A 26,955-nucleotide genomic window follows, 5' to 3' on the forward strand; every position below is an offset into this window, starting at 1 on the left:
TCTTTAGCAAATAGATGTTTTCTTTGTCTTGAAGAGGAAGAAACAATTGATCACATCCTTAACCATTTTGTTAAGACAAGAGTGTTATGGAATCTTTTGTTCTCCCTGTTTGGTGTGCTTTGGATACTTCCTTCTGTTAGAGACACGCATTTAAGATGAAATGGTTCTTTTGTTGGTAAAAGGAGAAAAAAGGTGTAGTGGGCAGCTCCTCTTTGCTTATTTTGGACCATTTTGGAAGGAAATAAACATAAGAGCTTTTGAGAATGAAGAACAGTCTGTTGAAGGACTAAAACATGCTTTTCTTTGTAATCTATGGGATTGGTCTGGGTTGTTTTTAATTTCTGGTCCTTCTTCAATTGCAGATTGTGTGGATTAGATGAGTTCTTTTGAAGGGAGCGTAGTTTTTGTTGGTCCTTCTTTTTTTGCACTTTTAAGCGTTCGTTGTATACCTCTCATGTACTTTGGAGCGCTGTTTTTACATTTTTTGTTTATAATACACTCTTGATTTACTCATTAAAAAAAAAAAAAAAACTTGATGCCAAAGGTTAAAACTTTCCCTAGGGAATCTCTAAGGCCATTTCCTTAAGAAAGCACAATTCCTCAGAGAGATCAATCTAAAGTCTCAGACCTCCATACTCCTTAGGCTTACACCTTAGGTCCCAACCAATGAGATGATCTTTTCTACCCTCCCCAACTCTCGTCTATAGAAAATTTCTTTGTAATTTCTCAATCTTAGAGACTACTTATACTGGAATCTTTAAAAAAGGTAAGAAATAATTAGGGATGTAGGACAAGCAACTTTGAATTAGAGTAATTCTATCCCATAGAGACTAAAAGACCTTTTTCAATTCATCCAGTCTCCTCGAGACCCTGTCAATCACTGAATTAGAGTAATGCTGTTCTCTTTTTGTAGGCGGATTTTAATTTCATTGTGTGCACGCATGTGACATAATAATGATGCAACCTTAACATTTCTGCCTATAATTCTCTTTGGAACTGCTTCATGCCAACTTGCCAACAGTTGGTAATTAATGTGAGATTATGGCGTGGAATTGAGTAATTACACATTTATTTCGTATGCATTACAACCCATTAATCTCTTTTCATAGTTTTAATTCTATGTTATTTTTTATTCTGTAGTGGAGTTAAAGTTGATATGGAATAAACCTGATTCTTGAGTTATATATATGAAACCCATTAACCTTTTTTTTTTCTTTTGGCGTTTGTTTACCTATTAGATTGAAGTCAATGATGTAAGCAAGGAAATGGACTTAGACCTCATTAAACAAAATAGTCAGGTTTGCTGTACTGATCTTATTTTTTGTTTTTTGTTTGTAACCTTGTTACTATTTTGGATTACTTCTCCAAGTTTGTAATTCTCTCTGCTTAGTTTCTCAAATGCATTTGCAGGTGGAGAGAATAATTGCATACAGAATTGGTAAAGAGGGCTCAGGTGATGTGATGCCAGAGTATTTAGTCAAGTGGCAGGGACTCTCATATGCTGAAGCAACATGGTATTTTGAAACTTGAACACACCCACACACTATAGTTATTTTCAACACACAACTCCCCCAACCCCTCCTCCCTCCTCCCCCACCCACCACCCTCCAAGAAAAAAAAGAAAAGAAAATAAAAAAAGCTACTAAATTACTTCTGCTTCTATTCCCTGCTGGTATCTTTTCTGGTGCTTGCAATATTTTGTTCATTTCTTTCTGTGGTGGAAGCTGTAATGCTTATGATGGTGATTTGTTTCATTTTAGGGAGAAGGATGTAGATATTGCATTTGCTCAAGATGCTATTGATGAGTACAAGGTAGCATGCAATTTAATGTTTTTATTTCTCTGCCAAAATACATGCAAATGGTTGTTTTTTTGGTCACATACTGTTGAATTATAGAAGTGCTTTGCTAATTTTTCTTCTTTCTAGTTGCCTTTATGGCTATAGCTTTTACATTCGTTTTACCACTAATCACTAAACTAAATGTATTTAGATTCATAACCTATGGTAATTCAAGATCATCTTAGTTATATTAGAGCTCCCCAGTTTTCTTTATGATCATACAGTTCATTAATTTTGCTTGTCATTGATCTCTTTTTAATTACTGTTCCATTCTTTATTTTATTTGTATTTGCTGCAAGTATCAATATAGATGATTCTCTTGTTAAATAAGAGCATGGATGTTATACTCTTTGAAATCCCTGATCTGTCATTTTTTAAACAGGCTCGTGAAGCTGCAGCTGCCATCCAAGGAAAAATGGTGGACATGCAGCGTAAGAAGAGTAAAGGTCCGTATAGTCCCTTAGTCGCATCTTATCTTGGTTCAAATTGTCGGTTTTATGTCTAGGTTTGATAACTTGCAGAATAATAATCACCGATTTTGAGGTGAAAACTGAAAAGTGGCTTACTTGCCTATCTAATTCTATTTCTGTTAGTTGATAACTGAAGCATTTCCTCACATTGCCTTTATAACACTGACAATGTGGAGTTGGTTCTTCTTTCTATTTTATATGATAGTTGGCAATCTGGCATTATTTTTAAGAAGCTATTGATCAGTTGGGGTTATCTTTGAGAATTGTTTGGATGAGGTTGTCAATGTGTTCTCAGAGCTGGTTGTTGAGGGGGATTCTGTTAGGGCTGAGGTGTTGGCAATCCTAGCTGGCCTCAGGAAAATTACCAGTTTCCGGGTTTCTGGAGTGCTTTTGCTAGAATACCTGATAAACAGTCATCGCATGGGTGCTTTCTGATGCCCTGGAATCTTGGAGGCTTGTCTATCCATCAAATGTGATCATGGACCATATGGATAGGATAGAAGTGGAGCTCAATTGTGGCGTCCTTGGGGGTGTTTTTTAATTTTTAATGAATTTGGTGTTTATTTATCAAAAAAGAAAAAAAAATGGAGCTTAATTGTGTGCAGTTAGCTTGGTTCAGTAAATGAAGTGGAATTCTTAACTTAGGAAGGAGACATATCCCTGGAGCACCATATGGACCATTTTAAGTCACCAATAGGAGTTGGGTCTTCAGATCTTGAGGGTAGTGTTGTTGTCTTCATTTTATTTAATTATTTTTTACTTTTTTTTTCCTTCTTGACCTGAATATAAACCATCCTGCTTGCATTGTTTTGTTTTCTTTGTTAGTAAAATGTACTCATTTTCTAAGTAAAGATTGTTTTGTCTGATTACTGTAAAAAAAAAAGAGTGTGGTTTGGTCAGTCCCCAATCTGGTTACAGCCTTACTGGTGATGTTTTGAAGTCCCCTGTTATAATTGTAATGTGTCTGGCAATAAATGTTAGGTTTATTCATATGAGGTATGGCCTCTATGGGTTGTTATGGGTAATGCTCATCTTGAATATTGATTGGTTATGAGCCAGGCAGCTCAAGTAGTTGCCAAAATTTCATGAGTAATACCTCTGAGCCTCTGAAATCACTGACAGCTTCAACCTCAAAAAACATCAACCAACTGGTGTGTATGGGTTTTGAATCCTCCAACCTGACTAACCTACTAGGAAATATTCAGACTTTACCTTGGACACTGTAAAGAGAACCTCTGCTATGGATTGCTATGCAACATTGTTGAGCGTCTTACTGATTAGGAAAGGCACAAGAATCATAAGAATGCTTCTAATGGTCTAATAAAATTCAAAAGATCTGGAGCACTCGGTTCTACTGTATTTAAAAGCTTGTTCTGAAGGTTTGATGGAGAACCTTTTTAGCCACTACTTTCTGTCGGAGGTTTGCCCTAGATCAAGTTGAATTAGTTAAATTGTATTCGATGGTTGTTTTTGCATGAACAACTGGAAGAAGGAAGAAAGAAGAGAGTAGAAACCATACAGTACAAATAAAATGGTGAAGGAAAAGTTTATGCCTCTTTTGCCCAACATTTGTTCTTATTAGCATCAATGACAAAAAACTGGAATTACTGCTGAAGTATCAATCACATATCAGTACATTGGTGCCCAACAATTTTGTAGAACTTGAATTACCTTTTTTAAAACCTCTGTAGCGTTTGGAGATGTTACTGCTTCCTGCTTCAGATAATCAAGCTTAAACCCATTTGCTTTCTGCTTATGATGAATGTGGGAAATTCATTTCCTTCCTAATGATCTTGAGATCCTCTATTCCTTAATGTGAGGATAAATTTCCTATGATTCTCATCTTGAGATTTTGTATGGGTCTCAAAGTGAAACTTTCCTACAATTATTGCTAGTGACATATATATATATACACCCCTTATCCCAAAACCTAGTTATAGCAGCTATCTATGTCATCCGCTTGCTGCAAATTATGTTCTGTATGCGATGTGAATGCTTATCATAAGCGAAGAGTTCGCTCATGTGTCTTTCATTCTTTGATAATAAAATTTCCTTTATTCTGTAAAAGGGAAAAAAGTGACTGTGATACCATAGCATGTGAGAAACTAACTCAAAATCTTCATTAAGGTTGATTTTTATCTTAAATCTATCTTATATCATTTACTTTGATTTTTATCTTTAATCCTTAGCCATTTTTACCACCAAAATTCGACAAAAGCTTGAGCCATTGAGCCAAGTGATTTAAGTGTGGAATGGATTGATTGATCATTAATGGTATATTCTCATATTGTTTCTCAAACACCAACATTATTTTGTTAATAAAACCTTCAAAATTTTTCCTCCCTTTTTTTTCCTTTTTCTTCCTTTTCAACCATATGGTACTTGCATGTCTGATCAAATAACACAAATAATATATAACTTGAGAATACTCTTTCTGTTTAGCAAGTTTAAGGAAGCTTGATGAGCAGCCTGGGTGGTTAAAGGGAGGACAACTTCGTGATTATCAGCTTGAAGGCTTGAATTTTCTTGTTAACAGGTATGCTGGTTTCTTTTGTTTTAGAATGATCAGTTTAAACTAAAAAAATGTACTTTAAATATAATATTCTAATTTTAGCATATATACTAATCAGCTTCTCTTTCATAGAACAGCTGGAGAAATGATACTAATGTTATTTTGGCTGATGAAATGGGTCTTGGCAAAACTGTGCAGTCAGTTTCTATGCTTGGGTTTTTGCAGGTAAGCATCTAGTAGTTATTATTAGTAGTATTATTATTGCTTTTTTGTTTATTATCATTTATTGTTATTGTTGTTGTCATTATTATTATTATTATTACTTTTTTCTTGTAGTTCCTTGTAGACTTATAATCCAAGGAAACATTCATTTGTTCTTACAGAATGCTCAACAAATATATGGACCATTTCTTGTTGTTGTACCATTATCGACTTTATCAAACTGGGCAAAAGAATTCAAGAAGTGGCTTCCTGACATGAATGTCATTGTTTATGTTGGGACCCGTGCTAGCCGAGAGGTGAGTCATACTTTGTGTTGGGTGGGTTGATGTTGCTATGCTGTCAGGATTTATAGTTGTTTGTTATCTTTGGCATGTACAGAAAGAATTGCCCCCTGGCCAAAAAAAAAAGGCATTTTCTGGACCAAGCAAATTGTGTTTCATTATTTCCTAATTATGGTGACTGTATGTTATTTTTTATTTTATATTTTGATAATTAAAATAGTTTGTTATCAATGGAAAGTTTGAGTTTGGTACATATACTGATTTTATTATGGGGCCACATGACTTGAGAAAAAAATTATCAGAATTCTAAAAAAACAAAAAATTCCTGCTTGACTCAAATTATTTTAATAACCTTGAAATTGTTAAATTGCATTCCTTTTACTATGTGTTCAGCATAAAAGGTAAAAACTCAATAGCCATACAAATTATACAATACAATAAACCGTAAATGTAATCCATACACTGCAAGGAGGGTAAATGTCTCTTATCAACACAATATATGTTGTGGCTTTCTTTCATGAGATTGTCAGTTTCTTGATTAGCGGATCTGGGTTGCCATGTAAAATAGGAATCATGTCTTGCCCAGTCTCCAGGGGGTTGAGACAAGGGGACCCCCTTTCACCCTATCTTTTTGTAATAGGTATGGAGGCCTTGAGCTGTTTGATCAAGAGAGCGGTTAATGGGGGCTTTTTGACTAGCTGTAGGGTTAAAGGGAGGGGTGGTGAGGGAGTTCAATTCACCCATCTGCTGTATGTTGATGACATGCTGATTTTCTGTGATGCCTTTGAGGGCCAACTGGCTCACCTAAGCTGGGTGTTAATGTGGTTTGAAGTCATATTTGGTTTAAGAATTAATCTGGATAAAAGTGAGATTCTTCCCGTAGGGAGGGTGGAGAATTTGGAGGAGCTGGCTCTTGAGCTTGGGTGTAAGGTGGGGAAGCTCCCTTCCTTATATTTAGGGCTTCCTTTGGGTGTACCTCACAAATCAGTGGTGGTGTGGGATGGGGTGGAGTAGAGGTTACAGAGGAGATTAGCTTTGTGGAAGAGGCAATATATATCTAAAGGGGGGAGACTTATTCTTATTCGAAGCACTTTGTCGAACATGCCTATTTACTACATGTCAATTTTGCGTATGCCTAGATCGGTTAGATTGAGACTTAAGCAAATCCAAAGGGATTTCCTTTGGGGTGGGGGGGCTTTGGAAAGGAAAATTCATCTTGTTAAATGGAGGGTTTTATGCTTGGAAAGGAAAATCCTTTGGGGTGTCATGTTATTTTATTGTGTTGTTTAGTTTTAATTCTGGCGGGAGGATTTCTCATCCTCCTTATGTAGTATTTTATCTTATCAATATATTCATGTGTGGTTTCCTATCAAAAAAAAAAAATGCTTGGATAAAAGTAAGGGGGGATTGGGTGTAAAATGCCTCTCTTCCTATATGCCTTAGGTTGCCCTTCGGGCTTCCTTTTCTATTTAATATATTCTCTTCTGTGTTTACCCATCAAAAAAATGATCTGATCCATGCATTAGGAGTAGGCGTTAGGGTTTATATGCCTTATCCACATTCAAACAATTGTCACTGTGGACTTCTTTCTATCCATCAGGGTATACAATTGATTAAGGTGAATGCTAGGATGTGTGGTAGAGGCACACGGTCCTAGGCTCAATTCCTGCTATTGGTTGAATGCCCTAGATTACCTGGTGTTGATTGTGGTGGGCATAGTCAATACCTTGACATTTGGGTCCCATTGAGAGTTTGAAGAGCTCGGCCATGGAAGGTTTTGCGGTTATATAAAAAAAAATCCTTTAACCCTACGCCTCTTTCTAAGCCTCAAATGTGGCTAATAACTTCCTTGCTATAGTGAATCCATTACCACTTTTGTAGATGAGCTAACAGGCTCATTCCTTTTATTTCAATATTGCCCTAGGCACCTGCTTGACCTGATGTTCAGATGAACATTTATTGAAATTGAGCTTAAGGTGGTCCACTGCAGATATGAACCATTGACAATGATACCCCACTCAGTTTTGTTTAGTTGGACAAATATATCCCAATCCATTGCAATAGTGTTTATAGGGATGTTAGCAAACTCTTTCCTTATAGATACCCTTTTTTTGATAAGTAAAACAATTGTATTAAAAGTGCCAAAAAAGCTGCTGAAGTATACATGATGTATACAAGGCCAAAAAAAGGAGGGATAGACAAAAACAACACCCTCGCTTCACTTACAGCCCAACCAATCTATGAAATCTGAAAGGGACAAAGAAGTAGACTCTATATGTACCCTAACCCATTCAACAAACATGTACATGAAGAAGCGTAAAATCGTGTAGTCTGTTAGTTCAAAGGTTCTTTGGTTTCTCTCCTTATAGATACCCTAAGAGTTTTCAAAGCACATTCTGTCCCACAGCTCATCAACGGGTCACTCTTTTTCCTGAAAGAGACAAACATTTCTATTGAATCTAATCTTCCACAAGGTCTCCTAACTCTCCTACATAACCCTGGGAGAAAACACTGTAAATATTTGGAATATCTCTTCAGAATGAATCCCTGGAAAAACTCAGAAATAGTGCAGTGATAAAACAATGGGTCTAAGACTGCACTTTTTATACAAGTACGTCTATCTGGAGAGATTGTCTTATATGGGAAGGCCATCTTTATTAACTCTCTTTTCAGTTGCTACTGGTGGAAAAAGCTTCAACTTTAGGTGGTTTTGTGTGTGATCGGAGAAGTATTGTCTTCTATAAACTTTTAATAAATGCTTGACATCTAGAACAATTGTGTTTATGAAAATGTGCTTGCATTGGTGGAAGGAGCAGTAGTGTTGACAAGGGAGTTGGTGGAGTTGGCATTAATCCAGTTAAATAGTTCATCACTGCGTGGACAAAAGGATGGGGAGGAGTTGTTCCTTTGAGGCAGGGTATAGAGAGTGTTTGTGTTGACTTTGTGTGTGCCTGTGTGTTTGTATGGTGGTGGTTGTTGTTTTTGTTGTGGAGTGAGAAGAGGTAGATAGATGGTTGAAGAGTTATATTTATGCGCTTCCAATAAATTTTTGTCGCCTATAACAATTGTGTTAATGAATATTCTCTTGCATTAGTGGTGACTGGCTGTCTTCTTGGCAAGAGAGTTGGAATTACAGTTGATCCTGTTAAATGGGATGAGGAGCAGTTAAATGGTTTTTGGTGTGTCGATAGAGTTGTTGAGGGAGTTGGTAGACTTGGGTTGATCCAGTTAAATAGTTTATTGCTTTGCAAATGAAATGGATGTGGTGGGGGGGGGGGGGGGGGGCGCAGTTGTTCCTCTGAGGCAGAGTGGAGGCATTGTGTGTGTATGCCATGTAGTCCATACTTATGAGATAAATGAGAATTTTCTATTTACAATTCTGCTGAATTGTTATTTCCCTATTATACTAGCGTCCTTATCAAAATATCTATTATTTTGTTTTATTTATTTATAATTTTGCTACTTTTTATTTGCAGGTTTGTCAGCAATATGAATTTTACACTAATAAGAAAACTGGCAGGACTATTCTATTCAATGCTTTATTGACTACTTATGAAGTAGTTCTGAAGGACAAGGCTGTGCTTTCTAAGATCAAATGGAACTACCTCATGGTTGATGAAGCCCACAGGTTAAAGAACAGTGAAGCACAATTGTATACAACCCTCTCGGTATGCTGTATTTCTTAATGATCTGTTTACGTTGGCCTTTAATTTATGAAGCACAATAGTAAACAATCCTCTGGGTACACATATTTCATTATAATTTTCTGGCTTTTGTCTTTTCAATAAATAATATTTATTTTTGTTGATGAGTCTTATTTGGTTAATGCTAGATGATGCCTTGCTTTTCTGCAGGAATTCAGTGCCAAGAACAAGTTGCTGATCACTGGTACTCCATTACAGAACAGTGTTGAAGAGCTTTGGTAATTGGTTTTCCCCTCAAATTATTGTGAAGATTGCAGGTTCCGGTGCTCAAAGTTGTTTCAAATTCTTTGATTGATTTTTATAGTTTTTGATCATAAGTGTCACATGCATATCTATAAATGTCATTTTATAATTATGCCTCCTTTTCTAATGAAGAGTCAGTGGGTCAATCCACATAGTTTATCTACTGTTAGAAGGGCAATAAATCTTTCTGCTGTCTCACTACTCCTGTTGTTTTGGATAACTTGTAATCCATGTTTAGTTCAGTTGATTCTAAAACATTACTTTGAGGTTAAATCTGTCTTCATAGTCTTCGGTAGTCTTCATTTTGCTTTAATCAAGATACTCAATCAGATGCAAAGGACAGCCCAACACCTAACTAGTTAGCTTTCTATATAATTCTTTCATTGCTGCAGCTCTAAGGCTTTATCATTGGTTAAGCCACATGCCATGGTGTTTTTCTTCTCTCCTGCCCTACCAATCTTTTCCCATTCAAGATGTCTTCAGTGCTTTGTATATCTTGACCAAACCAACTAGGCTTTCTCATGGTGTCCTGATTTTTTGTACTATTGTCTTTTTGTAAGTGCATTAATCTCTTATTCTAGGTTTTCTTGTATTGCCACTCACATTATTTTTTAGTAAAAGTGCTCTGGCTTCAAAAAGAGTTTAACATGGAAGTGTTGCTTCTCCCATTTTTAGCTTATTTGGGAGCCATTTTTTGTTTAGCGTAAATTCCATAATCTCAAGATTGCCTGTTTTTTTATAGGCAAATAGCATAAATATATCAAAGATGCCTAAGCAAAGGTGCAGCAATGTACACATGGTGTGTGCATGTGACACCAACAAAAGGTGTGCTGAGAAACGAGAGAAACACAAAAGACAACCTCCCTCTCCTTACATTAAGCTAAGCCAAGCAACAAAGTCTATCATGGACAATGAATGGTCATCTATGTACACTGTAATGCATTCCAAAAAGGAGTTCCTGAAACAAGATCTGATTTTCTGATCAGATTCTTCTGAATTTTCAAAAGACCTATTTCTTTCCTTCCACACTCCCAAAACAAGCATAAAGGAGCAGTCCTTTAAGCTTTTTTCCATTTTTACCCACGAAAGAACGTGCCAACTCAAAAGATTTTCTCTGATGGTGGAATGCATCACTCAAGCAACACCAAAAAGAGAGAACCAAATGTCATAGGCATGTGAAGCAACGATTAGGCATTGTCCATCCCCTTCTTTTTAAGCTGATCAGTCATTAAAATCCTCCCCCAAGTTGCTTCCCCTGCAAAGAATCCCACCTTCACAGGTACCCATTGATTCCAAACCATGCTGAGAGGGGAAAAACTCATTTTTTCTTGAACTGAAGAATGGAAGAAAGATTTCACTAAAAACACAACACTTTTGGACTCCTTGCACCCCAATTTGTCCTCTTCCTCACTCTAAATTGAGCTCTTCTGCAATATTTGTAGAAAGGTCATCACTTCTTTAATCTCCCAATCATGAAAATGCCTTGAGAAGCAGGGGCTCTATAGATCACCCTTTCCTCCTTGCTCCTACTACCTAAGAGTCTTTATCATTGGCTAAAGATAATAGAGACGGAAACGATACTTCCAGAGATGAGTCACCACACCATCTATTTTTCTAGAATTAGTCCCTTCTTCTATTGTTGCGAGGAATGAAGTGAGTTCTAACAAAGGACTCCCACTCATTTCTAATAGCCTTCCACGCACCCACCCCATGACCATCCCCCTTCTTCCTTGAACTTCTATGCAGTAACACTCTTCCAAGGGACTCACATTCAGATGTGAATCTCTAGCACCACTTGCTAAGGAGTGCCTTGTTTATAGAAGAGAGATTCCTAATGCCAAGGCCCACATTCTTTTTATTTGAGCAAACTATGGACTAATTAACCAAATGAGGCTTTTCCTTTGATGCAGCCCCACCTCAAGGAAGTTCCTTTGGATATACTCCAATCTTAGACTCACCTTTTTAAAGGTTATGAACAAGACATGAAGTAGATAGGAAGACTCGACAATATACCTTTAATTAAGTTAAATCTCCCTCATTTGGAAAGATATTGCCTTCTCCATATGGCAAGCCTTCTTTGAGATCTTTCTTGCACCTCGTCCCACATCTCATAGTAGCGGTAAGGGCCTCCATGTTATCAGTTCCTTCAATTGGAATTAGCTCTGATACTCTAAATGCTTTTGATTAGTCACAAAAAAAAAAAAAAAAAAAAAAAAAAAAAAAAAAAGAAGAAAAAAAAGTATCATTAGCAAATAGAAGATGAGTCAGATCTAACCCCTCGCCCCCTCTACCACCCACCTTGAAATCCATGATGAAAACCCCATTCCTAGCTCTCCTTAGAATCTTACAAAGCACCTTCATGACCAAGATAAATAATAGGGAGAAAGTGTGTCCCCCTTTCTCAACTTAGTTCAACTGGGGTCCCGTTAATAAAGCACATATATATTTTCTGATGATATACACCATTTGATCCATCTCATCCACTTAAGACCAAAACTCATTTTCTCCAAAATTGCCAATAGGAATTCCCAATTGACATGGGCATACTACTTAATATCCATTTTGTAAATAACTCCTTTATTGGAGCTTTTCAACATTGACTCAATGGCCACATTGGCTATGAAGGCATGTTGATAGTTTAAGCCCACTTGTCCCACAACCTTTTTTGAGTCAGTTAGCCTAGACTTTTATCAAAATCTTAAAAAGTCCATCTGCTAAGCTAATTGATCTGAAATCTTTTAAGTCCTCCGCATCACCATTCTTCGAGATTAAGACCAAGAAAGTCGCATTAATACTGATCTGAAAAAGCTATTATAAAAAAATTCTTTGAAGAACCCCATCACCTCCTATTTAACAAACTCCTAACAGAACTGCTACAATGCCGTGGTGAAGCCATTTGGTCTCGGGTACCCCTTAGCGTTGGGCCTACATTGTGAGGAGCCTAGATGAGCTTGTGGAGATGTACCACTTGTATAGTCTTTTCCGTTTTTTTGTCCAAATCTCTTTGTAAAGCGGAGATTTTTTTGGTGTTTGATCAGGTTTGTATTTTATAGAGAGGATTTCTCATCCTTCTCATGACCTCTTTATAGTAATTAATACATCTTTTGTTTTTGAACAAAAAGGGCCATTTGGTCTTGGAGCTTTATCCCCACTCAAATTGGATAGAGGGCCCAAACTTACTATTTGGACAGGATTGTACACCCTTGAGAAAAACCAAGTGAAACCGTCTTTGCAGTTTCTGAATCGACATGAAATAGAGAAAACACCAACTTCCATATCAAGTAGGTCAAGCTCCCTGCTGTCCCAAAAAACGAAAAACCTCCAAAACCTCTGGCTTCCACAACTCCCCAATCTAGAAATCTACACACACCCCAACTTCTCACTAACTGAGAATTCAATTGCTGAAGCTTTGTTTCTTGCAGACACACAAGATTAACCCTATAAGATCTAATCAGTGCCTTAATAGTCTTTCATTTCTCCATATCATTTCTCACATTTCAGGATAAAATCCTTGATTACATGAATAGAGAGTAAAAAGTTCCTCATCGCTTTTCGCTTTGAATCATGGTTTTAACTTCTAACTAATTCCAAAGGCAAGAAGTAATCCCAAACAAGGTGTAAACATCTAGGTTTTAGAATGCTTGTATGTTGAACATGTTTCTTGAGTACGAACATTTTCCCGCGTTCATCAAGTGCAGTTAGTCTGTATGTTTAGCCCTGTTCTTGCTAAAATAAACCTGAGTCTCCTTGGGTAACTTATTCCAAGTCAAGCCAATCTCCTTGGTTCTTGCTAAAGAAACCCATCATCTCACCTTTTAAGAAGTTCCAACTAAATTGCCAAAAAACCATAAAGACCCCTTCAAGGCTTGGATCTATGTCCCCAATTAAATTTGAGAGGGCAGTGAATACTTCCTCCTCTACCAATGGCCCCTCTAAACCATCTGTCTCTCGTCTTTCCAATGCATTGAAAGATATGCTATTGATGTTTGATCCAGATCTAACTATAGAATCGGGAAAGCCTGTGCCACTTCTTCGTTTATCTCATTCTCCTTAGAGAGCCACTCCCCATTTAGTTTTATCTTGGTTAAAAAAATTATCTTTCTATGCACATTAGCCATTTTGTGAAAAGACTTGGCATTTCTATCCCCCTCCAACCAAATCTCTCGTGTTTTTTGCTTCATCCAATGAGGTCATCATGCATATTCTTCCTTTGATACCCTTCTAGTTTCAACCTCCCCTTGAGAGAGGATTAATTCCCTCTCTTTGTAGTGCTAGAATCCCACCTGATTTAAGGTCAATTCCTTTTGAATTGCAATGTTCCATAAGACTTCTTTGTTCCACACCTTCAAACTTGCCGTCAAGTCTTACAATTTGGAAGCCAAAATGAAACTATAGAAACCTCTAAAATGAAGCCCATCTAACAAAGCTTGAGCAAGTCTTTAGATCCCTCCACCTTCAGCTGCTACCTATTCTCAAACTTGAAAGGTGAGCTGCCATTCCTCATCCCACTCCCATCTAACAAAACAGTGTGATCTGACGTCAGGCCTCGACAAGGAGCACTACATCAACACACTAAAATGACTTTTCCACTCTTTAGACACCAAAAATTGATCTAATCTCGACATGGATTGATTGCTCAAGTCGCCACACCAAGTAAATGGGCCTTGCGACAATGGGAGATCATGTAAATGAGCTCCTCAATGATCCCCGAGAATCTTTGTATGGCTGTAGACAACGTTCCCCTCTACTACACTCCCTCGAGAACTTGATGAGATTGAAATCTCCCCTGGTACACCAGGGATCATTGCACAACCCTTAATTGCCTCTAACTCAGCCCACAAACTCTATTTCCCTCCTTATAGTTTGCCCATACACCCTCATGAAGATCCAAACAAAGCCATCTTCATAATATTTTAAATGATAAGAAATCGAAAGACCACCTGCTTCCATACCAACAAGCTCTAACATCCTGTAGTTCCAAAAAACTACACCACTTCTGGCTGTATCCTTATCATCCATAACACCCCATTCTAAAAATATTCTCACCCCTTTTCCTTCTCTTGTATCTTTTCTTCTATTAATACATTTTTCTTCGTTTCTGATAAATAAATAAAAAAAAAATCTCACCTCTAAACTTCTCACAATCTTCATCGACATTTTTTGGATTTTCGTCTCTTGTAAACAAACTAGGATTGCTTTTTGTGCTCTAATAAGAAGACATTAAATTCTTTCTTTTCCCTATTGTTGGCCTCTCTAATATTACAAGAGAGAATTCTCGGCTTCATTTACCAATTGAAACCAGCTCCCATCATGCTGAACAATTATTGCTTCCCCTTCCTTTTGCTCCATTATAGTTCACTGAGCACTCCAACTTCCATAACTGTCTTCTAAATTTTGAAGTGTATACTTTCCTCCTCTTTGCATTGACTTGGCCCTTCGACTCCATTCTTGCCTTCAATTTTCTTAGGAGAGTCAACATTTCTACCTTGTAGCCCTTGATTGGCATGCCCAAACACTTGCTAAAAAAATAGCTAGGCTACTGTTGGACCAATCTTCTGAGGGAACTAACCCCTCCTGGTCCCTCCCACTATCTGTGACCCCTACTCTCACCTTCAAACCCATTAGGCCTTCTTCAACCTTTTCCAGAGGACCTGAAAGCTACACCCTACTGCCATCTGCCAGAGCCCTTTTTAGTGGGCCCTCATCCCCGCATTATACCTCTACTTCATGGCCTTCTCCACAATATTGTAGTAGTATTATTTTTTATTATTTTTGGTAAAAGAAAGTTAGTGGCTCCACTGATTTTTATTTTCCTTTTGTCTATTTTTTTTGAAAGGATTCACTGGCTACTATTGATGCCATATATATCTCCTTTGCACAAGCATTGGTACTTGGTTCTTTAGTTTATCTCTTTTATTTTCTTTTTCTTTTGAATTTTAGGGCTCTACTTCACTTCCTTGATCCTGATAAATTCAAGAACAAAGATGATTTTGTTCAGAATTACAAGAATCTTAGCTCATTCAACGAAATGGAGGTACATTTATGGTTATCTACATTACACAATTTCTTTGCCTCGCTCATCACCCAATAAATTTTAGTTTCATTCAACAAAGTACCAATTTCACTACACGTAGAACTGGAATTTAAATTTATTTTTTGTTTTTATTTATTTTTGTAGCTTGCAAATCTTCATATGGAATTGAGGCCCCATATTCTTCGAAGAGTTATCAAGGATGTAGAGAAGTCTTTGCCTCCAAAAATTGAACGTATTCTTAGGGTTGAAATGTCCCCTCTTCAAAAACAGTTAGTATTATCCTTAACTTGTATGAAGTAGTATCATTTCTGGTTATATCAGTTTTCTCTATTCTCACCTGGTACTTACATTCATAGGTATTATAAGTGGATTTTGGAACGCAATTTCCATGACTTGAACAAAGGAGTTCGTGGGAATCAGGTTAGTACATATACAACATATTCTTATTTAAATTGTTTAGGTTTGGGTACTTTTGTCACAGCTCCTTGACGAAGTTAGATGGTGCCTATTATCTGTATATGTTATTATTGTCTATGATTTTTAGCTTTAGTTGTTATTGTGAGATTCAAGCATGACCTTGCTAAAATGATCAAAATATACTGCTTTTATGACTTGACCGACCAGAGATTTAACTTTCTGAATAACTCTTGATTTACTCATGGCTATTCTTTCCCCATTCCATAGTAATTGAACTTTGACATATATCAATCCTTTCAAAATTGCAGGTTTCACTTCTAAATATTGTTGTAGAATTGAAGAAATGCTGCAATCATCCTTTTCTATTTGAAAGCGCAGACCATGGTTATGGTGGGAACAGAAGTACCAATGACTGCGGTAAACTGGAGAGGCTTATTTTAAGCAGTGGGAAGCTAGTTTTACTTGATAAGCTACTTGAGAAATTGCATGAGACGAATCATCGTGTTCTAATATTTTCTCAGGTTTGTGTTGCCAACTATTGTGCATTTTGACTAATGTATTAGCAATTGTTGGGCCAGGTATTACATGGTTTTTGGTAATAGCTGATATCATCCTTTCTCTTGAATTAATCTATTCCACTTGGGAGTCATGAAAAGTGACTATGATTTTATTGTGCATAATCCCATTTGTGTTTTTTTTTTGCTGCTTTATCATCTTAGTTTCTGTTGGAAGTGGGTGATGCTTATAGTACCCTATATGATGCTTATACAAACCTGGTTCTGGCAATGCCATATCTATTCCAAAAGGAACAAGATGGGTGGCTTAACTAAATATTCCATTTACATCCTAATTATGCCTTCTGCATTGAAAAGGGACATTAAATTTTCAACTCTCCTGCTGTTTGGTGTTGTAATTACTGCTTATTAGAGAAGTGGTGTAAAGAGGGCTTCTTCCCTCTTCTACTTCATATCCTTTTGCTCTTATATCTCCATACGAAATGGGAAGTCATAAGGATTGGTATACAAAGTTGAAAATTGTTTAATTAGAAGAGGATTTAAAATATTTCATAAAAAAAAAAGATGTGAAATATAAAAATGAAATTAAGTTTTGTAAGGTATTTAGTGAGTTACCCCCTTAAAATTATACTCAAACAATTTGTTCTCCTCTTTAGACCACTGAAGGAAAGAAAAATCCATTAAATTTTCTTTGAAGCATGCAATCGTCAACAAAATTGCACCTTGGTGTCATGTAGGTCTTTTTGTTTTCCTTATTGATTAGGTGTGTGCTTGCCTATGAGATCATAACAATATTTGGCTAATATTTATTAGGGTCAACTATGCTTACAGTTTACATAAATTAATTTTTTTTTTTTTTATGATTTATTTATTGTACCATGTGTCCTTTATATTTAGATGAAAGTTGATCAAGATTAGTCGTCTATTGATCAAAATTATGTCTTAAAAAACTATCTTTATTTAGGGATACAATTGTACTGGCTATTTAAGTGACAAGATTGTTTTATGCAGATGGTTAGAATGTTGGATATACTGGCAGAATATATGTCACTTAGAGGGTTCCAATTTCAGCGGCTTGATGGTAGTACAAAGGCTGAGTTGCGTCAGCAGGCAATGGATCATTTTAATGCACCTGGAAGTGATGATTTCTGTTTCCTCCTTTCAACCCGTGCTGGTGGCCTGGGCATTAACCTTGCAACTGCAGACACAGTTATTATATTTGATTCTGACTGGAATCCCCAAAATGACTTACAGGTTTTGACTGGATGTCCCTTAGTTTGGTCATGTAGTTGGTTATATTTTTCTCAATTATACTTATTATAGCTTTATGCACTAGGCAATGAGTAGGGCTCATAGAATTGGGCAACGAGAAGTAGTTAACATCTACCGATTTGTTACAAGCAAAAGTGTTGAGGAAAATATTCTGAAGCGAGCCAAGCAAAAGATGGTAAACCAAACATTTCTTTGTCTATGTTTAAATCCTTTGCTTTTCATACTGTTTATATTTAAAAGCATGTCTGTTTGCACACATGGTGGATTATATGGTCTCTACTATTTCACTAATTGAGGCCAAACAATTTACATGTTTTTTCTTATGTTCCCATTTTTTCTTTATAGGTACTTGATCATTTGGTGATTCAAAAACTAAATGCAGAAGGTAGACTGGAGAAGAAAGAATCGAAAAAGGGGAGTTACTTTGACAAAGTAAGGATACATTGTAAAACAATTGTTCTTATTGGATTACATTGGAGATGGTTTTGGATTTTGAAGCTTTGTTGGTGTTGTTTTTTAATTGAAGTCATCATCATTGCCATCATCTTCTCGATTTCTCTTTTGTTCATCTTCCTTGCAACCGTAGTTCTTCCTATGTCATTTTATATTTTTAGGAACATGTTGCATTGCTGTTTTTTTTGGTTGTATAGTGTGATTGCTCCATCCCACATTTTCTTTTCTTGATTGCAGAATGAGCTGTCGGCTATTTTAAGGTTTGGGGCGGAGGAACTTTTTAAGGAAGACAAAAATGAAGAAGAAAGCAAAAAGAGGCTCTTAAGTATGGATATTGATGAAATTCTTGAAAGAGCAGAGAAAGTAGAAGAGAAGGAAACTGGAGAGGAAGGGAATGAATTATTGAGTGCTTTTAAGGTAAGCATATAGCAATCACCCTTGGGGCTTGAAACTGTTCTATGCTTTATTTTTTGTTCTATTTTTCCCATCTCTTGAGGTGGGTGGGGGTTTGGTTGGGTTAGAGGAGGTTTTAAGTGTGGTTATTTGTTGCTTGTGTTTGATTTCTTGTTGTCTCTGCTTTCATGTTATAGCAAGTCGGTCCCTTTGCATTTTCCTGAGGAGATCTCTTTTTTTTAATTTTTTTTATTATACCCAGGTTGCAAATTTCGGTAGTGCTGAAGATGATGGGAGTTTCTGGTCCCGTTGGATAAAACCAGAAGCTGTAGCGGAAGCTGAAGTATGAACACGTTGTGTTGATAAGATTGAATCTGAAATGCAACTGACTATTCTCTATATTTGTCTGAGGATTCTGTTTCTTACAAGTTTTCTGTTAAATTTTTTTTTACTCCCTTTTAGGATGCTTTAGCTCCACGTGCTGCAAGAAATACCAAGAGCTATGCTGAGGCTAATCAACCTGAGAGAATTAGTAAAAGGAAAAAGAAGGCTGCTGAACCACAGGAGAGAGCTCAGAAGCGCCGCAAAGCAGATTATTTGGTTCATTTAGTGCCAAGGATTGAGGGAGCGGCTGCTCAAGTAAGGGGTTGGTCTTATGGTAACTTGCCAAAGAGAGATGCATCACGTTTTTCTCGTGCGGTAATGTCCTATTCATCAACCTTGTCTTTGGGGTTGCACCTTACAGGAGGTTGCTAGAAAATTGGCTTTTGATTAATTAGTTTTGACTATTCCTTGCAAGATGTGCAAGTATTTGGGTTAAAATCAGAATACTTGTGTCATGGTGGACAAGGATTCTGCATTTTCATCTGTGATATACAAAGCTGGATCTTTGGTCACATGCCATAAAATTTTATGTTCTTTTTGCATTGTACACTACAACTTCAATTGCTTAATTTTTAGTTCCTTTTGAAATCAGGTATTGAAATTTGGAAACCCCAGTCAAATTGGCTCAATTGTCATGGAGGTTGGTGGTACAATTGAAGCAGCTTCAACTGAAGCACAAATTGAGCTTTTTGATGCATTAATTGATGGGTGTAGAGAAGCAGTTAAAGAAGGAAATCTAGACCCAAAGGTTGGCTGTAAGATTGTTTCTGGAGTCACAGATTGTTACTTGAATTTTATATCTGCATCTTGTTTGTTTTGGAAGCATTTTTTAGTGGTTTAACATTTTCATGTGGTATTCCTCTATAGGGGCCTATATTGGACTTTTTTGGTGTCCCGGTAAAAGCTAATGAAGTACTTAACCGTGTTCAAGAACTTCAGCTCCTAGCTAAGCGCATCAGTCGCTATGAAGATCCCATTGCCCAGTTCCGGGTGTTAATGTACCTCAAACCTTCAAATTGGTCTAAAGGTTGTGGCTGGAATCAGAGTAAGCGTTATCATTTTTCTATTATATTTTTCATTTCTTTATTTTTTTGATAGAAAGGAAATTCAGTTATGTTTTTCTGATTGTAATACTTTTAACTATTGATATTGTCATTAGTTGACGATGCCAGATTGCTTCTTGGAATACATTATCATGGATTTGGCAATTGGGAAAAGATAAGATTAGATGAAAGGCTGGGTCTCACAAAAAAGATCGCTCCAGTTGAACTTCAACACCACGAAACCTTCCTACCTCGTGCTCCCAACCTGAAAGACCGTGCTTCTGCACTTCTGGAAATGGTAGGCAATCACTTATGCCCATTCCTTGGATGAATGAGAGTTGCTTCAGCATTGTTTGTCAACTAAAATCTTTTATGCTGAATTATAGCACTAAACACGTAAACATACCGAGGGTTGGTAGGGTAATAAAATAATAGGAAATGGGTACTCTGCATAGGCAGTATAAATTACAGAGGCAGTGAATTTAATGTTCAGCATATGTTAGCAATCTCCAACTTTTGGTTCTGTTGTTAGCAGAAAACAGATTTTAGTGATTATTATGTTAGTAAACGGATCAGCTAGGAAAGAGGTTAAAAAAAAAAACAGAATGTTATAAAAGATGGTTTCAGTGTTTACCTATAAACTGTGTTACTGAATGGCCCATCTTCTGCCTAAAATTCACATTGATCGCCTGTAAATGTACTTTCTCTGGAGTACTTTGTTGATTCTTTATGATTGCTAGATATTGGCTTCCCCTGAAAAGTCAAATATTTAAGTTGAGAGTCAAAGCAATGTACTAATTTGCTGCTAGCGAACTGCTGCTTTGCCCCACTGTGCAGTGCAAAAAGGAGTCTGGATTTTCATTTCTTATTTTATTTTTGTTCTGTCATTCATTAATGGTTTACTTATTCCAATGGCTTCATATGTTGAGAGCTAAATATCGGCCCTTTTCTAGTGAGAATAAATTGGTTTGGAAAATAGTAATCATCCCTGATTGGGTTCATGCTGTATGGGAACTGTGATAATCTCAACCTGTTGAAGAATTTAGTTCATGGAATGGAGAATATGGGCGAAAAATTCTATTAAAAATGAAAACAGAATATGGGTGTGAGAATTGACCGCATAATTGGAAGCACCACATTTTAAATGATTTTTAGTGTATGTCTATTTTAATAATCAATAGTTTAAAATGCTTTGCAGGTCAATCTATTAAAACAATTGATACAAGTAATCTGTAGTTTGTTGCTCCTGACTTGCTGTCTTAAAGAAGATTTGTGTAAGAGTTTTTTTTTTTTTTTTTTTAATCAGTGAAGATTTGTGGAATAGTTGTTTATAAAAAAACAGAGATGTCGGTATAAGGAGTCTACAAATCATATTCTCATTCATTGTCATTAGGCTAGTTTGTTTTTAGGACCTTTTTCTCTCTTTGTTTCAAATTCAGTGCGGGTTTCCATGGTTGTTTAAAGAGTTACTGCTGGGGTGGCATGGTAGAAGTGTGGGCAATCAGTGTAGGATGGTGCAAGATTCAGTCCCTCTTTGTTTGTTTTGGTGTGCATTGAGAGTGTATAGCATGATTTAAGAGGAGTGCTCTGATTAGTTGCTGATATGTTTTTTTTCCTTGAATCTATGTTTCAGTGGTCTAGTGTTGTTTTTAGGAATGCCAATATTATGCTATTGGATTGCATTGATAGGAGTGACTAGGAGCTACAGCTTGTATTCTTTTGCGTTCTCCCTTCTTTTCTTGTTTCACCCTTGGGCGTGTTTATATCTTGTGTTTAGGACTGACTAGGCCCTTTTCTAATAAATTTTTGTTCAGTTTTTGTTTGCTATGAACAAAAATGCAAAAAAAAAAAAAAAAAAAAAAAAAAAAAAAAAAGAAGAAGAAAGAGTGAGAGCCTAGTCACTTGTAACTGATGAACCTGCCTAGAATTGGTCCAGGAGTTCAAAATGGTGACAAATTTTGGAAAAATGCTCAATATAGGTCTTACATGCCCCAAACACATTGGGTGATACTTAAATGCATATATAAATTTAGAATATAACTATAAAATGGAAAATAAGGTTTAATTTAAAATTATTGGCATTTTTTACATGATGATATCATACTAACACCAACATGTGCATTGGGCAAGAGCAGTACAAGGATATATTTCTGTTGTACCCTTTCAAAAATTTTGGATTATTTCTGTGTTGCTTATGAAAAGAATTGTTGAGAACTTGGAGTGCCATTTTTTAGGATAAAGGTGATTGATGATAAGATTGGGTTAGGAGGGATTTATGTGTGTGTACATACACTGTCCATGTTGGTGGTTATGCCAGAAATGTACATAAAAGTATCATCTCAGCCAACTTCCTCAAATTTTCTTTTCTTTCTTTTCTGTTTTTAACATAAGGTTGTGCCTCTAGGTTTCCTGGAATATCTTCATTTCTCCTCTTATCCGTTTCCATCTTCCCACAAATTGCTGCTTTGATTGCGGATTGCAAGAACTGACCAGAGGTGTTTTTAATCAGGAACTTGTAGCTGTTGGTGGGAAGAACACCAATACCAAAGCTAGTCGCAAGACTTCTAAAAAGGAGAAGGAGAGAGAGAATCTTATGAATATCTCAATATCTCGCAGCAAGGACAGGAAAGGAAAACCTGGTTTTCCTGTAACTAACGTTCAAATGAGGAAGGATAGATCCCATAAACCCCATAGAGTTGAACCTTTAGTGAAAGAGGAGGGTGAAATGTCCGGTAATGAAGAAGTATATGAGCAGTTCAGGGAAGTGAAATGGATGGAATGGTGTGAAGATGTCATGAAGACGGAGATTAAGACCCTGAACCGTCTTCACAAATTACAAACTACTAGTGCTAATCTTCCAAAGGATTTGGTACATCTCATTTCTTGTCTACCATTTTTACTGGCCATTGTCTTTATTCTATTACAGAACTGTATTTATCGGGTGTATTTTTCTTCAGGTGCTTTCAAAAATTCGGAAGTATTTGCAGCTTCTTGGACGAAGGATAGACCAAATTGTTCTGGAGCATGACAAGGAACAATATAAACAAGACAGTAAGCTTTTGTTCATCCTGATTGAATTATTTGTTCATCCATACTCTTGATGCCTTAACATGCTTGCTCACACTGTTTCATTTACAGGAATGATCATGAGGTTGTGGAACTACATCTCAACTTTTTCAAATTTGTCTGGGGAGAAGCTTCGTCAGATTCATTCAAAACTTAAACAGGAGCAAGATGAGGATGGAGGGGTAGGATCATCTCATATCAATGGTTCTGCATGGGGTCCTGGTGACAAAGACAGTGATCCTGGTCAGTTCCCTTCTTTTCATCGCCATGGTGAGAGACCACCAAGAGGGTACAAAAATATGTCTGCCTATCAAACAGCAGAACCAGTTTCTAAGAGTCATGATGCTGGGAAATTTGAAGCATGGAAACGGAGGAGAAGAGCTGATAATATTAACACTCAGCCCCTGCCTCAAAGGCCAATGAGCAATGGTTCCCGTTTACCCGATCCAAATTCTTTGGGGATTCTTGGATCAGGACCAACTGATAACAGACGTTTTGGTAATGAGAAGCCTTCTAGGATGCGTCAAAGTGGTTATCCTCCCCGACAAGGTTTCTCATCAGTTATCAAGTAGTCTTAGGATGCTTTGATTGGATGAGAGCCCGCTAATTAGAGAGTGAAGCAAAAAATTGCTCACTCAGTTGGAATTTATTGCTTCAGCCATTGACATTCTCTGGATTTTTTTTCCGTCCATGGGAATAAAACTTTGAATATCCCTTTCGAGAAGTTGGATACGATCAGTGGGGAATTGCCACAACCATGAAACATGGTGGCTGAGAGAAAAAGCCAAAGATCCTTTTATGTGCAGAGACTAAAGGAGGAGATGGGAGTCTTGCCAAAATTTTTTTGTTTTGTTTTTGTTCTTTTTCTTTTTAACCCTTTTCAAATGAGGCCGGTGATTTGTTTACGTATATAGGGAAAATTTAGGAAAGGATTTACTTCTCACTCATTTGAATTACATTTACATGAGGGAGACATTTATATGTATTATGTCCTTTCAGAATTGTACATTATCAGTTTTGAATCATTGAAATCTTGATCCTCTCCTTTGAAAATTTTCCTTAGAAATGTTGATATATGCATTTTCCTCCGTTGTTGTATGTAGATGTTTGTGGAGGAAATGGCATGTTAAACTCATGATATAAATACATTGAATTATTATCTTATTATCATCTTAAACTCATGCTATTAAGTTTCATCACATGCAACTTATCTTCCCTACCAATAGCTTTCCTCTATTTGTTTTTTTCTGATTTGACAGAAGGTACCTGATAAATCTTGATTTCCATTGCCCTCTCTCATTACCTCAATTAGCCCCGAATGGGTCTTTATGAGAGGACTGTCCAAAGTCATGTAATACCTAGAAATTTTGCAGGCCTAAAGTTCAACTAAAAAGATGAAATGATTTTCCATTATCATAATTGAATGATTGAAGTAAGGGAGGTGATGCCTCAATTAGTCCCATATTATTTCTTAGTTGTTGCAAGGATTGTATATAAGATGGACGACTATGGATCTATAATAAAATTGTTCTCACATTAACATTATGGTAAAATAGCTCCTAGATAGGAAACAAGGGAATTTCATACATCGAACATTCGACAGTAGTATTTTTAGTTTTTTTAATACTTAAAAATTTTTATTTAAAAAAAAAAAAATATTAGAAACACTTTTTAGAATCACTACCAAATGCACTCGTAGTTTCTTTTGTATGTAAGAATATTTTGGATGTCCATCACCAAATGCATGCAAGAGGGTTTGGTTCATAGGATGAGTGGCAAGGTAGTTTCTTTTGTATGCAAGAATATTTTGGAAGTCCATCTCCAAATGCAAAAGGGTTTGGTTCATAGGGTGAGTGGTTGCACTATATTTAGAAAGTATTTGTAAGAACAATTCTGAAAAATAGTTCCTGAAAACAATTGTTAAAGATTTCATCTATGGCTTTTGGTCAAATAAAAGTGAAACCAATTTTAAAATCGTTTTCTATGTTTTAAAATAAATTGTTATGTATAATATTTTTAATCATTTTTATATTTGTATAGTTATTTTTTAAAATAAATTTTAGAAAATAAGTTAAAACAATTTGAAAACAATTTGAAAACACTCATTTTTCTGTTTTCAAAAACAAAAAATATTTTTTTTGTTTTTTTGTTACCGATCGTACTTTTTTTTTTTTTCTAGGAAAGAAAATTATTTAAAAAAAAATTGGTAAAGAAACTCTTAAATCTTGTTTGGATAAGCTTTTTATTTTTTATTTTTTAAAAACATAACTCAAATTTATCTTGTGTTTTTAAAAGTTATTTAAAAAAAATGTTAAAATTTAAGACATGTAAAATAAAGGACCAGACAAAGAAAAAGGGGTGGTGTTTGGCTGAAGATTCCTTCATGATACCAGAAGTTTCAGTGGATTCTGAACCATTCACATTACCTGATTGCATGCTCTGACTCTCACCATTAACCATTGAAGGAATAAAAATAAAAATAATTACTTTTACTTGCTCTATATTTAGGATAAAACATTTTTATTAAAAAATGATTTTGATATTTTTAAGATTTTAATTAAACAAAAATACCTCCTTAATAAATTTCAAAAATGTAAAATTTATGTTGTAAGTTGGATGGAAAAAAGATATACTAATGTGTTGTTTGTTTTTTTGGCTTTTTGCTTAAAGTAATTTATTTTTAGAATTTAGGTTGTTTATTTTTCTATTTTTTCATAACTTATTATAAACTTTTTACTAAATAAAAAAACCAAAATATAGAGTTTTTTCTAAATGGAAAAATAACATATTGTTTTTTTTTTTTTACTTTTTAATACTTAATAAAAATAAAACACGATAAAAATAAATAACATAATATTTAACACTATTAAGTATTAAACTTCTATTTAGAATTAAGTAAAAAAACAAAAGTCTACCATCAAAGTAATTTTTTTTTTAAATCTCTATCTAAATTTGCATTAAAAATATTCATCAAATAATTCCTCATGTCAACTTCCACTTTGTTATTTTTTTTTTTTTCGGTTTTAAAACCACAGTTACTAATTACATTACATCATCACCTTATTTTTCCACCAACCTACCAAACTCTTTACTTAGATTCTTAAATGTAGATAATAAAATTTAGATCAAGCATCGAAACAAATTTGGATTAAGTTATGGGATACATATGAATGGACTTGAAGATGTACACATGACATCGTGGGTATGGACTTGAAGATGTAGACAAAAACAAACAAGATGAGGTATGTGTGAGCTACAAAAATACAAAACCAAGACTTGTATGTGGCCTTGGTTCCCACAAGTGAGGGTGTGGCTGACACAGCCCTTTATCATGTTATCTTTCATATTTCCTTCTCAGCCTCTCATATTAAATAGTAGAATTTTCTGCCAAGTAATTATCTATTTTTTTTTCCATCTTTTGGATTTGGACTCCCCTTCTTTTTCTATGTTTTAGCATATTTGCCCCTCTCTTCTCTCTATTTTCTAGTCTTGCCTATTACTTCATTGACTTTGTTTCCTTTTTGTCCTTGGTTTAAGAAATAAATCATCCCTTAATTCTATAAACTTCCCAATATGTTGGAGCTCACATTTGCTCATTCTTATGGGAGGGAGAATATCACTGATTCATAAATAAGAAAAAAAGGTGACAAACTTCGTACACTTTTGAATGAATGTCAACTTTAATATTATCTATCTTGATTTTTTAATAAGATATAATTATATTTTATATATACATGTTTTAAGACCGTGATGATGTATAAATTGAATGTAGAATGCGTCTATATGAAAGATCGGGTGGGTGATAGCTTAAATGAATATATAAGATTTAAAATTTTCTTTCGAGGTATCTCGAACATTGCATGATAACATAGGGACCTCAATGAAAATTTCAAAACCTAGAAGGAAAAACAAAAATAAAATAGTTAAATATGTTAGGGCAAATCCAAGGAAAAAGAAAAAGAAAAAAAAAAGGCAGAATAGTATGCTGCCACGTCATACATGAGATTATTGAATGGCAGCCCCAGGATTCTATTAGGAGCCAAGTCTTATCTGCCACACTGGAGGAAAGTGGGGGCCAGATGCAATGTTGATTGGCCTCCCGCCCAC

The 26,955-nt window shown here is 35.8% G+C and overlaps 1 protein-coding gene across 3 annotated transcripts in view; it reads left to right on the plus strand.

The window, feature by feature from the left end:
* Positions 1–23,901, plus strand: part of LOC117917148 (protein CHROMATIN REMODELING 5) — a 53,549-nt gene extending 29,648 nt beyond the window's left edge. For all 3 annotated transcript variants that reach the window (XM_034833394.1, XM_034833396.1, XM_034833395.1), the window contains exons 7-31: positions 1,239–1,298; positions 1,411–1,514; positions 1,761–1,812; positions 2,222–2,285; positions 4,752–4,845; positions 4,959–5,046; positions 5,205–5,339; positions 8,801–8,992; positions 9,179–9,246; positions 15,212–15,305; positions 15,450–15,574; positions 15,662–15,725; positions 16,031–16,243; positions 17,249–17,491; positions 17,574–17,684; positions 17,855–17,941; positions 18,200–18,379; positions 18,618–18,698; positions 18,818–19,054; positions 19,332–19,487; positions 19,607–19,784; positions 19,899–20,080; positions 22,292–22,651; positions 22,740–22,833; positions 22,921–23,901. In XM_034833394.1, the coding sequence (XP_034689285.1) occupies positions 1,239–1,298; positions 1,411–1,514; positions 1,761–1,812; positions 2,222–2,285; positions 4,752–4,845; positions 4,959–5,046; positions 5,205–5,339; positions 8,801–8,992; positions 9,179–9,246; positions 15,212–15,305; positions 15,450–15,574; positions 15,662–15,725; positions 16,031–16,243; positions 17,249–17,491; positions 17,574–17,684; positions 17,855–17,941; positions 18,200–18,379; positions 18,618–18,698; positions 18,818–19,054; positions 19,332–19,487; positions 19,607–19,784; positions 19,899–20,080; positions 22,292–22,651; positions 22,740–22,833; positions 22,921–23,420 (3,762 nt within the window). In that variant the 3' untranslated portion in view covers positions 23,421–23,901. The remainder of the gene's footprint in view (positions 1–1,238; positions 1,299–1,410; positions 1,515–1,760; positions 1,813–2,221; positions 2,286–4,751; positions 4,846–4,958; positions 5,047–5,204; positions 5,340–8,800; positions 8,993–9,178; positions 9,247–15,211; positions 15,306–15,449; positions 15,575–15,661; positions 15,726–16,030; positions 16,244–17,248; positions 17,492–17,573; positions 17,685–17,854; positions 17,942–18,199; positions 18,380–18,617; positions 18,699–18,817; positions 19,055–19,331; positions 19,488–19,606; positions 19,785–19,898; positions 20,081–22,291; positions 22,652–22,739; positions 22,834–22,920) is intronic.
* Positions 23,902–26,955: the final 3,054 nt, after the last annotated feature.

This window comes from Vitis riparia, chromosome 6, assembly GCF_004353265.1.
Source record: "Vitis riparia cultivar Riparia Gloire de Montpellier isolate 1030 chromosome 6, EGFV_Vit.rip_1.0, whole genome shotgun sequence".
NCBI classification, from domain to species: Eukaryota; Viridiplantae; Streptophyta; class Magnoliopsida; order Vitales; family Vitaceae; genus Vitis; species Vitis riparia.